This window comes from Prionailurus bengalensis, chromosome D1, assembly GCF_016509475.1.
Source record: "Prionailurus bengalensis isolate Pbe53 chromosome D1, Fcat_Pben_1.1_paternal_pri, whole genome shotgun sequence".
NCBI lineage: Eukaryota > Metazoa > Chordata > Mammalia > Carnivora > Felidae > Prionailurus > Prionailurus bengalensis.
In genome coordinates this window covers 62,916,184-62,930,441 of record NC_057346.1, presented here as the reverse complement: position 1 = coordinate 62,930,441, position 14,258 = coordinate 62,916,184, and the positions used below count along the sequence as shown (strand labels likewise).

Below are 14,258 nucleotides of genomic sequence, written 5' to 3'. Positions count from 1 at the left end.
TCTTTCTTTTAATGACTATATTGTCTGATATAAGTATGGCTACTCAGGCTTTCTTTTGTTGACGATTAGCTTGATAGATGGTTCTCCATCCCCTTACATTCAATCTGAAGATGTCTTTAGGTCTAAAGTGGGTCTCTTGTAAACAGCATATAGATAGATCTTATTTTCTTAACCATTCTGTTACCTTATGTCTTTCGATTGGAACCTTGAGTCCATTGACGTTTAGAGTGAATACGGAAAGTTACGAATTTTTGGCCATTATGTTGCCTGTAGAGTTGGAGTTTCTGATGGTGTTCTCTGGCCCTTTCTAAGCTTTGATGCTTTTGGTATGCATATCTTGGTATGTTGCAAGTTTCAAAATGGTGTGTCTTGGTGTTGACATGTTTTTGTTGACTTTTAGGGGAGTTCTCTGTGCCTCTTCAACTTGAATGCCTGTTTCTTTCTTCAGATTGGGGATGTTCTCAGCTCTAATTTTTTTCAAATAAAACTTTGGTCTCTTTTTCATGCTCTTCTGTAACTCCTATCTCACAGGTACTGTTGTGCTTAAGGAATCACTGAGTTTCCCAAGTCTATGTTTGTGATCTAATAGTTTTCTTTCCCTCTTCTTTTCAGCTTCAGTATTTTCCATAATTTTATCTTCTGTATCACTTATTTATTTCTCTGCTTCTTCAATCATCATTATGATTACATCCAGTCAGTTTTGCATCTCAGGTATAGAATTTTTTATTTTGGCCTGACTAGTTTTTAGGTCTTTTATCTCTGCAGCAGGGGCTTCTCTGGTGTCTTCTATGTATTTTTCAAGCCCAGCAAGGATTCTCACAACTGTTGTTCTAAATTCTTGTTCAGATTGCTTCTGAACTGTTTTGCTTCTACCTGTTTTGAGCCAATCCCTATTTGTGGTTTCTTCTTGATCTTTATTTTGGGGAGAATTCTTCCATCTTGTCATTTTGTCTAGGTTTCTCTTTTGCATGTTATGAAAGCTTGTTCATGTTTACGGCTCCTGAAAATAATGGTATATTAAGAGGCAGTCATAGAGTGTCCAGGGTCTAGCACTTCAGAAAGTATTTCTGGTGTTATCTGTGTACACTCTGCTATTGTGATTTGTTTGCTCTTTCCCCCGAATCAGTCCTCTGCAGAGTTCCTCTGCAGGGGTTTTGGGACCTTTAACTAGGTGTGGCTTGATTTGTTTGTTAAAATAATCCTGATTTGAAAAAAAAAAGCCTGATCCAAAAAAAATGGAAAAAGAACAAAAAACCTGAACAAACAAAAATCTATAAGCCTGATTTCAAAGAAAAATAAAGAAAGAAAGAAAAAAATAAGACTAATCCAAAAATCTGATAAAAGGACACCAAAACCCCCCAAACAAATGAACGAAAAACTATAAGCCTGATTAAAGAGAAAGAGAGAGAGAGAGAGAGAGAGAAGAAAAGAATAAATTAAAAAAAAAAAAAAAGGCTTGCTCCTATTTCCTCCAGAGCTGAAGAACTGAAGCTGAGACTTTGGAGAACTCTATGATCAGTAGACTTCATGCGTGTGGGGGTGCCTGTGTTGGTCCTGTGGGTGAGAGGCCCATTGCACTGGCTCATAGTCAGACCTGCCCTTGTAAAGATGTCCTGCAGGGCACATCGGGGCAGGGTTTGGTGTGACTTCAGCTTCCACTGGAGGTGCTGTGCTGCTCACTGAAGTCCAACCACACTGGTGGGGGTTGGGGGAGATGGTGTCACCCTGCTCTTTCTTCCCTGGGGTGGGGAGCTCATGCCTTCCACTGATCAGAGAGCCCTCACAGACAAGCAAACAATCTCCCCTCCTGTGTCTCAAACCTCCATTAGATCCTTGCCCTCAACCCATCTGTGCCTGGGCTGTTGACATGGCTGGCATGACAGCTCTCCTATGTTTTATCTCTGGTGCGTGTGTGGATTTTATAACTGCAAATCTTAAAGGACCTGGCAAGATACAGACCCAGTGCCCTCTTCCCAAGGTGAACCTCACAGTGCTGCACCTGGTGCTGTTCTATCCCAGAAAGGCAGTCGCACTGCTGCGCAGGTGCCTGGAGTTTATGGTGAAGCAGAGCATCTGCCTGTGCCTTTGTCACCTGCCATTAAGACTGCTCATAGGCTCCAGCTAGGTCTTTTGTCCTTGTAGAGTCAATATACCCTCTTCCAAATGCAGTCCAGGAAGGGGAACCTGCGACCCAGAGGATTCCTATCCCATGGTGTCAGCTATCTGCTCCCAGGCCTCAGGCTTCCTCTTCTGAAGCACTGTGACCCACCTGAATTGACTCCAGGGAATGGTAAGGACTTCCAGAACATAGGAATTTGATCTCTACTTTTTGCAAGAACTTTCTGGAGTTCTTCCCAGTCCCCCAGACAGTGGTTTTGGGGGAGTGCTTTTCTTGCATTAACCTGATGAGATGCTGCCTCTCTCCCATCTCTCCTCATCTCAAAAAGAGCTCCCTACCCTCCATGGCACCATGGCTTTTCTCTCCCCCAATTCCTGTGTCCACACCTCATACCTGCCTGGTTCTCCCTCTCAAACTATGCAGACTGTTCTCCCACTCCTCAAATTGATTTACTAGGTGTTCAAGATTTGAAGTTGATCTAGCTGTGTTCAAGGGATGAGCAAGCCCTGAGTCCCTCAACTACTCCAGCTTAACTCCTCCAATGTCTGGTACTTCTTCAACCACAGACATTTGCTATGTGGATGTGATTAGAACCCATTCATGGCTTCTTTTACTCTATATGGCAGAATAGCTGCAACAGAAACTACGTGGCCTTAAAAATCTGGGCTTTTGAAAGAAAATTTCTACTGTTCTCAGTGCTAGTGTTTAATATATGCATCTTTCTATTATCAGTCAGCCTTCAGATAATATTATTCTATTTCATATATAAGATATGAATTTATAAAGGTTTATTTCCATTTGACCCCTCCATATCATTCTTCTATTTTTACCACACATTTTATTTCTACATAGTTTATAAACTCTAATACATTGTCACTATGTTTTTCTCCCCTACTTCCTCTCTGTCTATGCTTTCAATGACCAAGTATATGAATACTAGACTGTTTAATATTATATCTGTCATCAGGTCACTCTGCTATTTTTTTTCAGCATTATTTCTCTATGTTTTTTAGTTTAAATAGTTTACATTTCTATACCTTTAAATTCTTTGTTCCCCCTATACTGTCAAATCTGCTATCAAAGTCTGTGTACAGGCAGCACCAGTTTTAAGAATTGAAACATTAACTATATCATACATTGAAAGTACCCCCATATTCATATATACAAAATAGAGCTCACAAAATTCAAGCAAGATTTAAATTACACAAAAAGGAAAATATAAACAAGTACTTTTGTAATTACAAGACATTTGAAAACTCTCACTGACAAAGGACAGACAATGTGTCCTGCATCCTGGAATTAGATAGCTACTTTATTCCTAGATTTTAGTGTGTGGAGTCAGATCTAATATTCTATGACTTGTCTCAGCTTTCCCCCATGTGGCATCTAATCTAAGCATGCTGGGTTCATAGTATAATTATTTGAATAATATTTTGGAAGGTAGAGGTCTTAGCATTGAGTTATCGTTTCTATTAGACTGTACTGTGATACATTTTCTCTGGATTGTGCCTGGTTCTGATGAAGGGAACCCTGTTTTTCAGCCCCAATTTCCTCTGTATAACTTTGGTTGCTTTTTTTTTCATTTTTTTCATTTTATTTATTTTTTTTGAAATTTATTGTCAAATCGGTTTCCATACAACACCCAGTGCTCATCCCAAAAGGTGCCCTCCTCAATACCCATCACCCTTCCTCCCCTCCCTCCCACCTGCCATCAACCCTCAGTTTGTTCTCAGTTTTTAAGAGTCTCTTATGTTTGGCTCTCTCCCACTCTAACCTCTTTTTTTTCCTTCACCTTCCCCATGGGTTTCTGTTAAGTTTCTCAGGATCCACATAAGAGTGAAAACATATGGTATCTGTCTTTCTCTGTATGGCTTATTTCACTTAGCATAACACTCTCCAGTTCCATCCATGTTGCTACAAAGGGCCATATTTCATTCTTTCTTATTGACACATAGTACTCCATTGTGTATATAAACCACAATTTCTTTATCCATTCATCAGTTGATGGATATTTAGGCTCTTTCCATAATTTGGCTATTGTTGAGAGTGCTTGTATAGCTTCGGTTTATAGGATTGTGTTACTTCCTTGGCTCAAACTCAAGTTCCTAATGCAATATTCTGCCTAGTCCTTCAAATCCTATTCCGTATTTGGGTCCTGACTTTTTGCCAAGTGGCCACTGCCACTTAGACCTCTACCTTAGCTTCTCTTTGGCTATGTCTTTCCTACATATTGACATTTCCCTTTGCTTCTTGGACTTCTCCTTCCTCCAGGCACAGACCGTTTGCACTTATAAACATGGACCTTGACTGTCCTGCTCATTACTGCAACCCCAGCACCATAACAAAGATGTCTATATTAGGTATCAATGAATATTTTGCAGATAATATAATATGGACTGTTGGCCTAAAGGGCCATTACCTTTCTCTGTTGTGCTCTGCATTGTTCTTCTGGCACAATTTCTGGTGTCAGCTGTGTCTGCCCCCAAAGATTTGTCTCACTTTCTCTGCACGTTGAAGGAAGGGTCCAATTGTGGGTAATAAGTAAGTAAACTGAAAAGTCTCACGACAAAATCTGAGCTGTAACATTTTGTGGATATGGGTATTAGGTTTTAAGAGACTGTTTTTCCTACTGATATGTTTTACTGAGTAATTATACCATTTTCACTATTAAGCATTTCATATAAAATATACTTTATTAAAATAATAGAGTTGAAAACAACTAATTTAAAATACTCATACATATGTACCTGTAAATACTGTTATGAGTAGTTTAAGTAATGACAGAGTATGATTATTAACATCTAACTTTTGATAAACCTTTGACACTATCATCTGTTGCTTCTCCTAGCACTAATATTCCTGTCTTATCATCAGTAAAGTCTTTATTTACATTTTTTTCTTAGCTTCTGTAACTTCCAAGGTTTACATATGACTTTCTTTTTTTCTTTATTTCTCTTTCTTTTTTCTTTCTTTCTTTCTTTCTTTCTTTCTTTCTTTCTTTCTTTCAAGAAAGAGAGAGAGAGAGAGAGAGAGAGAGAGAGAGAGAATGGCAGAAGGAAAGGGAGAGAGAAAGTCGCAAGCAGGCTCTGCACTGTCAGCACAGTGTTTGATGCAGGGCTTGATGCCAGGAACTGTGAGATCATGACCTGAGCCAAAATCAAGAGGAGGACGCTTAACCAACTGAGCCACCCCGGTGGCCCTATATGGTTTGTATTTCAAATCTGTTGCTCCAGGATTTGAGGACTGTGTATTGTAAAAAGCAATATATGGGTTTTCTCTTACTTTACCCTTCTCACACTGGTCTTTAAGACATAAGCACTCATGTAATGCAAGATTTTAAGACAGGGAAATCATTATTCATCCTCTAAAACACTGGCTTCCTTTCCTCCATATGGAAAAACATAAAAAAAAAATAAAGTCACAGCCAAGAAGAAACAATATTGTTTTAATTCTTTTCCAAGAAGGATACATTTTTCCTCAGTTCAATTGCTCTCCTACCCATTTTTCATTTGCCTTTTGAAGCTGTATGTCTAGTGCTGAACTGATCCATATATTACCTACTAGTCACATGTGGCTGTTGAGCACCTGAAACTCAGTTGTCCTGACTGAAATATGCCATAAATGTAAAATACATACTGGATTTCAAAGACCTGGAATACCTAAAAAGAATATAAAATATGTTATTATTAAATTCTTTTATATTTATTATGTGTTGAAGTTATAATGTTTTAGATATATTGGTTTCAACAAAATACATAAGATCATTTTTACTTTTTACAGTTTATTTTCTTTTTATAGATTAATGTGGCTACTAAAATGTTTAAAATTAAGTATGTGGCCCACATTGTTCTGGACAGCACTGTTTTAGTATCGATTATTTTAGTGGGATAAAGCCATTGTTAATCTGTTCAACTTATCAAATGGATCTGTCAGTACTTCTTTGATGTGAGCCATAAATGTGTATAAGTTGAATATAAACACAACAATGCAAAAATTTCAAAAATATAGGTTTTAAATATAAAGATTTTGCTAGTCTACTTTGGAAGACATGGCTTATGCCAAATTTTCTCAGTCTTGGGTGGTATATGCTTTAAATCCCCTGATGTAGCCTTTTTCATGCATTCAATGTTCAAGTTTTCTAACAGCTAATTGGAGAGCTCTGGGTTTGTTATACAATGTGACCCTAGTAGAGATTAGTCCTGAAAGTTTTTAGTTCCTTGATGAGAAGATGTTAATATATGATAGTGTTTGAACTAGTAGATTTTCATTAGCTCCTTAGAGATAGTAGGATAAATTTACTTTAGCATATTATTTCTTCATATTCATAAGACCTTCCTGTTGCTATCCAGTTATTCACATTTTAAACCATGTCATTTTATTAAAGTTTAAATGTGCAAGAGAATGGGATTTTGGGGAGTTCTTTTTCAAGTGACAAAGAAAGAGGTTATTTATGGTATGAACCTAATTGGATCTTGACTTTTTTTTTACTTTTGAGAAACATATTATTCCTAAATAGAATGTTGATTATGTACTTCTAAGTATTCTATTCTATTGTATTTATTTATTTATTTGTTGAGAATGAGAGAGAGAGAGAGAGAGAGAGAGAGAGAGAGAGAGAGAGAGAGCATATGAGCAGAGGAGGGACAGAGAAAAGGAAAGGGAGAATCCCAAGCAGATTTCTCAATGCAGAGCCATATGGGAGGCTCAGTCCCTCAAACCGTGAGTTCATGACCTGAATTTAAATCAAGAGTCAGATGCTTAGCCAACTGAACCACCCAGGCTTCTCTTAACTATTATTTCTTAATTATGTGTGTACAGGTTTATTTTTCAAATAGTAGCTCATAGCGATATCCAGAAGCAGAGGAATGAAACACCAATTTATTATTCTTCACTGTGAGATGGAGAAGATGAAGAAACAGACAGAGTTGTGCTGAGTGAAAGCTTAAGTAGTCTAAGGATGAATCCAGGTGCTCAGTTAAGGCTGAAAGACCCAGGTTTAGGGGAGAGTATTGATTTAGACTGTTAAGAGATTTTCCTTCCATGGTCTAAACAAGGAAACACACTGATAAGTTGTTATTGAGGCACAAAAGCTCATATTTAGAAAGGATATTCTGGGGTGCCTGGGTGGCTCAGTTGGTTAAGCATGCGACTTCAGCTCAGGTCATGATCTCACACTCCATGAGTTCAAGCCCTGCATCAGGCTCTGTGCTGACAGCTTGGTGCCTGGAGCCTGCTTCGGATTCTGTGTCTCCCTCTCTCTCTGCCCCTCCCCTGCTCATGCTCTGTCTCTCTCTGTCTCTAAAAAAAATTAAAAAGCAAGGATATTCTGAAACAAATTGTTCACTATTCTCAGGGGTAGCCAATGAGTATATACCATGAAACACAATGAGAACACCTAATTTGTTCCCAAAGACCCCTTTTTTTTTTGGTAGTTGTGCAGGACTTACAATTCAAACCTTAAGTCTCTATCTAGTGCTTAGAAACTGTACAGTTAATATGAAAACAGTGTTCAGATATTATATTTTTCATATTTAAATTATTATTACAGGACGATACATAACAACACTTGCAAACTTTTTTTTTAGTTTTTATTTTATTTGAGAGAGAGAGCGTATGCAAGTGAGTGAGGGGCAGAGAGAGCGAGAGGGTAAGAGTGATAACCAGAACTCACCTGAAGTGGGGCTCAAGCTCACCTGATGTGGAATTGGAACTCATGAACCATGAGATCACTACCTGAGACTGAATCAGATGCTTAACTGACTGAGCCACCCAAGCGCCCAATTCTTGCAATCTTTAACTCATCAGAGGAACTGTATTTTGATACCATAAATTTTGACAGCCTGGATCCAAAAGATAAACGTCCAAAGCACAAACCCTTTGGGGAGGAAAATTTATGAGTATCTCAAATCTAATCAAATACATTGCTAATTGTTGCACAAGTGACAAATCCATCCAAAAACCCTGTCCTCTTACAAACCTCATTTTGAATCACCACCCAAATGGAGACCCAATTAGGATCAGCAGTAATGATCCATCATTCAGGACTGAAATTTCACGCCTATGTCTTTGTCTTTAATATGCTCCCTTCTGTGGAAATAAGAATAAGAATGCATTACATATTATACAACTGTAAGCCAAAATGTCCACAGTTGTATATTCAACTCCAAAGGCATGACATATTAACAGCTGTATACTCAGGAACATAAATTTTTCACTTCAGAACCTGTCCCCCAAGGATTCCCAGTATTTTGTCAAAATAGGATATTTTGGGGGAAAATCAAAAGGGGTCAACGATAGTCCTAAGGGAGAAGTGAGAAAAAAAAAGAAATTACAATGAAACTTAAGTTTTATTAAAGAAGACACGTTATCCAATTTACCCACTTTGAGATTGCAACTCGTGGATGTGAATATCAACCCCCTCACCCATTATTGATTCAAAACTCAGGAATGCAGAGATCCTGTTGTCCTTATTAGCACCCTTTCTTTAATAATCTCTGGATTCCTTGCTTGATCTCCTGGGTTCGCACCCCATACACAATAGGGTTGAGGGCTGAGAAGATAACATGGTGGAGGATGTTGAGCAAGACTGGCACATCAGGGGAGACTTTCTTCTTCACCACAAGAGTGAGCACGAAGACCAGAAGGATGGTGCTGAAGAAGAGGATAAGGATGAAGTGGGAGCCACATGTGCTCAGGGCCTTGGCCACAGCACCCTCTGCCTTGAGTCTCAGCACAGCTCTCAGTATGAGGGTGTAGGAGAGAAAGATGAGGATGAGGTCAGATCCTAGCACAGTCCATCCTATAGCAAACTGGTAAAGGCGATTGATGGTGACATCATCACAGGAGAGCCTGGAGACAGACATATTGGTGCAGATGCAGTTCTCAATGACCTTTCTCCCACAATAATGGAGTCGGGATGAGAGAATGGGGATAGGCATTGTAACAATACTACTCCTGGCCAAAATAAAGACAGCAGCCTTGACTACAAATTGGTCAGTGATGATGGATGGGTACCTCAGTGGGTGACAGATAGCCACATAACGGTCATAGGCCATAACCATGAATGTACAGGACTCCATGGCAAAGAAGCCATTCATGATGAACATCTGGAGGAAGCAGGCATAGAAACTGATGGACCTGAGGTCAAACCAGATGATAGCTAGGACCTTGGGAATGACAGTGAGACTGAGTATGATGTCCAGCAGGGAGAGGATGCTGAGTAGATAGTACATGGGCTCATGCAGAGAGGCTTCCAGCCATATGGTGATCAGGAGAACACTATTGGCCACCATGGCCAGGAAGAGGAGGAGACTGAGTGGCAGGGACAACCAGAGCTGCCAGGTGTGGGACCTGACAAAGCAATTCAGGAGGAAGTCTGAAACCTCAGAGGAGATAGTGCCATTTTGGTGTGATGTCATAGTTTGTCATATATTTCTACAGCTTTCTTGTAGTGGTCTGTAAAATTAGGATAAAAGTTAGCTAGTGACACATGACACATGGATTTAGAACAATTTGCTTCACCTAGGTGACATGCTTGAGTCCTAGCAAGTCATCCAGAGTCATGTGAATTCATCTGTTTGTCCTTTGTGCCATGCTACTGGGATAATCCTATCAATTTAAGCAGTATAGAGGACTGAGGATATATGGTTTGTTTAGACATGTTTGATTTGTTCAAACATGTTATTTCTTTGCAGAAACTAAAGAGAAGGAGAGAATTGCCTAGAAAACTACTTTTGGACTGGTGTGACCCAAATCGTTCTTATAAGTTTCTTCCTTTTGTGTTTTATTCTTTAATTATCATATAGATATGATACCACATGATAACTGAAGTGTAATAATATACACAGACATATGATACCACATGATAACTGAAGTGTAATAATATACACAGACAAGTAGTACAGCCTGGCAAAATGGGATTCAGATAAGTGTCCCTAGCTCTCCCTGCCACTCCTGTTCTGAGTTTTCAGCTGTAGTTTGCATTAATTACAGATTTAAACAATGATGCCCTGCAGATAAAGTACTTAATCTTCATAATCTGTAAACAGTCATTTAATGATGTAGGTGAGGATCTTGCCAAATAGTCAAATTTTTCCTCCTCTATACATCTTCACATTTGTAGGATTCTTAACTTTGGAAAGAAAGAAACTTAAGAGGAAAAGGATAAATTTCACATAGCTATGTGAGACCCATACCTGCTATCAGAAAAGGTGAAAATCTGTTCTGGTTGCAATAGTGTGATGAAGTCTTAACTTTAAATATTTGCATCCCATTTTAATTTTATTTTTCCATCTTCAGTATAATGATCCAGGTACACATTTCTCTGTTTCCAAGCACAATTCAATGTTGCCATGTTCTCTTATCACTTAACATCCTCCCCTGGCATTCTGTTAGGTGCTAGGATCACAACATTGAAAAAGACACTGTCCTTACTCTCAGGAGGTAAAAGGAAACCATTCATGGGGCAATGAGTAATAATGACAGTAAATGACAGGTCTTGACAAACTATTAGGAGAGTGAAGGAGAGGCTGAGTAACTCTGATATGGGACAAGGTACAAGGGACATTGGCTGGTGAAACAATGTAAATATAGTGAGGTGCTTCTCTCCTTTACATTAAGGGTGAAGGATTCCAATATGGTTGTCCCCATGAATTGTGAAAGAGATTTGAAAGATGGCTGTAGTCTGGTCAAAGGTAAGGATCAGGTCTTTGTGGGGTACTTCAAATCTCTCAGTCCATTGTAGATAATCTGTCTACATGCACCAAGGCCTCTGTTAAACCATTACTTTATGGGTTTAGAAACACTTTTTCATTAGAGGTTTTAAGTACTTCCCTGTTTATTACTCTTCAGGCTCACTATACAACATAAATTGCATATTAATTTGGGAACTTTTACCATTTCGTCTAACTGTACTGAAATATCCTAGAACTTCATCCCTTTCGAGTTATTTAGCATGTAGTGAGATATGTTATAATATCACATTACCAAAAAGGGAATTTATATCTCACAACCTTAACCACCCACTACTGTATTACACTGATCTTCCTGCTTAATACAGTTGGGTTGGAGCATTTTCTAGGATTCCTCTGGATCTCATGAAAAATTGTATGATAATGTGTTTACCCCATCAATTCTATAAAAAAGAAAACAGCTTCATGCATGATACAATGAATGTTTTTGATAACTGAATGTGATGGAGGAGAAATAGTGTTGGAATGGGGACAGGGTGGCAATGAGGGAAATTACAATAAAACTGTGAACTCAAAGATGAATGATATTTTCATACCTTTAGTAATTTTTTTCTTGGGGTGGTTCAAATAGAGGTTTTTTTGTTCCAGTTAGGATTTTCTGTTCCCCAGTGGCAGTTTCAGTCTTGCTCACCTGGCTGCTGTTAGATTCTCTGCATCAGGAGACCCTGTTAGTGTCTGGGACTTACTCTCAGAGGGGGAATAGGGCATTCCCTTCCAGGGTTCCTCTATTCTCTTTGATCCTCTGCTTTCCTAAGCAAAGGTTTGTGCAGCTGGCACCTGCCAGGCTTCGCTCTCACATGATAAGTAGAAGAGATTTAGATGGCTTTCCAATTCTTTTTCTCTTGCTAATAGAATAAGTTAGTAATGACTGGCGATTTGGAGATGAATTTTAAATATTTCTTTTTTTCTTTTTTTTTTTTAATTTTTTTTTCAACGTTTATTTATTTTGGGGACAGAGAGAGACAGAGCATGAACAGGGGAGGGGCAGAGAGAGAGGGAGACACAGAATTGGAAACAGGCTCCAGGCTCTGAGCCATCAGCCCAGAGCCTGACGCGGGGCTCGAACTCACGGACCGCAAGATCGTGACCTGGCTGAAGTCGGACGCTTAACCGACTGCGCCACCCAGGCGCCCCTGGAGATGAATTTTAAACATATCTCATGTGTGACTCATAACATTCTGAAGTACGTAGGTTAAGTTGACCATTTTAACAATTTATCTTTTGAAATGGGCAAATTGAAATTCATTGATATTGTGTATATTTTCAAAGTTTAATTAGTAGGGTTTGGATGTGGAAGAAATGAAAGTTAGGTCTAAAGCCAGTGAATATATGAATACATCTGTTTTCTGTGTCACCAAAGTGATGTAGAAATACATATCTTATCTGGCATTTTGTTTTATATGTTTTTAGGTTTCTCTCTCTCATCTCCATGCACATGCCCATAAAATCCTCAGGCACTTTTCCAGAAATCTGGAATCTCTCTTTTCCTTGCACTTACTATTTTGACTCCTGGTTTCACTGCTCTGAGTGCAATTTTCTTCTTAGTTTTCTTTTATCTTGTGTCTGATAGTACTGTTTATTATTATTATTATTATTATTATTATTATTATTATTATTTGTAGTAGTAGTAGTAGTAGTAGTAGTAGTAGTATTGTCAGGACCACATAACTCCAGAAACTCAGACAGAACTTGAACCATTTCTCCCAAATATTGTTTAGGAAATTATTGAGTGCAACCAGTGACAGGTACCTTAGTTATCTTCTGGGCATAATTTTTTGTTTTTACAGCATAGCTTGTAGAAATTCTTTAGATTGAGCTTAATCTGAGGAACTACTTTATTACTCCCTCTGATCCCCAATTGTGGTCTCTGTCTTCAACCTCTAATGTTAGCTAGATTTAAAAAAAAATTTTTTTAATGTTTATTTATTTTTGAGACAGAGAGAGACAGAGCATGAACGGGGGAGGGTCAGAGAGAGAGGAAGACACAGAATCTGAAACAGGCTCCAGGCTCTGAGCAGTCAGCACAGAGCCCGACGCTGGGCTTGAACTCACATACCGCAAGATTGTGACCTGAGCCGAAGTGGGACGCTCAACCGACTGAGCCACCCAGGCGCCCCTAATGTTAGCTAGATTTAATTTAATTCCTCCACCATGATTCAAGCATTTGTAGGCAGATATTTTGCCCTAAAGTCCCTGTGTTTCAATATGTACAGTTGATAACTCCAAATCATCTAAACTAAGCTGCAGATAATGCCCTTTCCAGGCTCCCATTCCCATTCATCTCCTGTGGACAAAGTCCTGCGTATTTGCCTCTCTGGTACCACCCAGCAAAAGGCCCAAAAAGGCAAGAGGGGGCAGAAGGGAAAGTCCCTTCGCACAGGTTCTCATTTGTGCTTCCTGACGTGAGACAGGGTTCAGTCTCTACTACCCTGTTTTCAGATTACTTCAGCAGTACTGACTCCGGAATGGAAAGGAGCACTGATCTGATGGAAGAGAAAGGTGTCTCCTCTCCCATCCCCAGTGCTCTGGCTAATCTTGATATATCTGCTTCTCAGGCACCCTCTATACCCAGACTCACTTACAGAGGATGTGAAGCTGGGGTCCACTGATATCGGAGTTCTGGTTAGTTCCTGAAATATCTGGGGGTAGTTATAACTCCAGAGCCTAAGGGATTTTACCTTCTGGGAACTTCTCCAATCCCTTCTTCCTTGTTCTTAAAAGATCCTCTTAGGACAGACAAGCAGGCAGGTTGGAGAAAAAAATGATTTTCTTTCTCTGTAAAATCAAGGAGATTCTTTTTTCAAGTTACTGTAGCATTATCATTATGATGCCATCATACAAGTCATGATAAGTTAATATCAATCCATTTGATAGTATGGTTTGGGAGGTATCTATCTAACAATCATGTGGACAAAGCCCATAATAACTTCTGAGTGAGCTTATTGGACCCATGGAGGGCACAAGGGTTAGTATCCAAAATCTATAAAAAACTTATCAAGCCTAACACCCCCCAAAACAACAACCCAGTTAAGAAATGGAAGGAAGACATGAATAGACACTTTTCCAAAGAAGACATCCAGAGAGCTAACAGACACATAAAAACAGTCTCAATTTCACTCATCATCAGGGAAACACAAATCAAAAACACAATGGGACACCATTTCACACCTATCAGAATGGCTAAAATTAACGACACAAGAAACAACAGGTGTTTTTAAGGATGCAGAGAAAGGGGAACTCCCTTACCCTGTTAGTGGGAATGCAAACTGTTGCAGGTGCTCTGCAGGACAGTATGTAGGGTCCACAAAAAACTAAGAAGAGCACTACCCTATGAGCCTACATTTGTACTATTAGGTATTTCCCTGAAGGATACAAAAATGCTGATTTGA

At 39.1% G+C, this 14,258-nt stretch overlaps 1 protein-coding gene across 1 annotated transcript; it reads right to left on the bottom strand.

The window, feature by feature from the left end:
• Positions 1–8,535: 8,535 nt before the first annotated feature.
• On the bottom strand, positions 8,536–9,537 carry LOC122482629 (olfactory receptor 56A3-like). The gene has a single exon (XM_043578944.1). The coding sequence runs from the start codon at positions 9,535–9,537 to the stop codon at positions 8,590–8,592; it is 948 nt and encodes a 315-aa protein (XP_043434879.1). The 3' UTR covers positions 8,536–8,589.
• Positions 9,538–14,258: the final 4,721 nt, after the last annotated feature.

Coding starts and splice junctions, on each gene's coding strand:
- LOC122482629 (XM_043578944.1), bottom strand. CDS start 9,537: ATGACATCACACCAAAATGGCACTATCTCCTCTGAGGTTTCAGACTTC.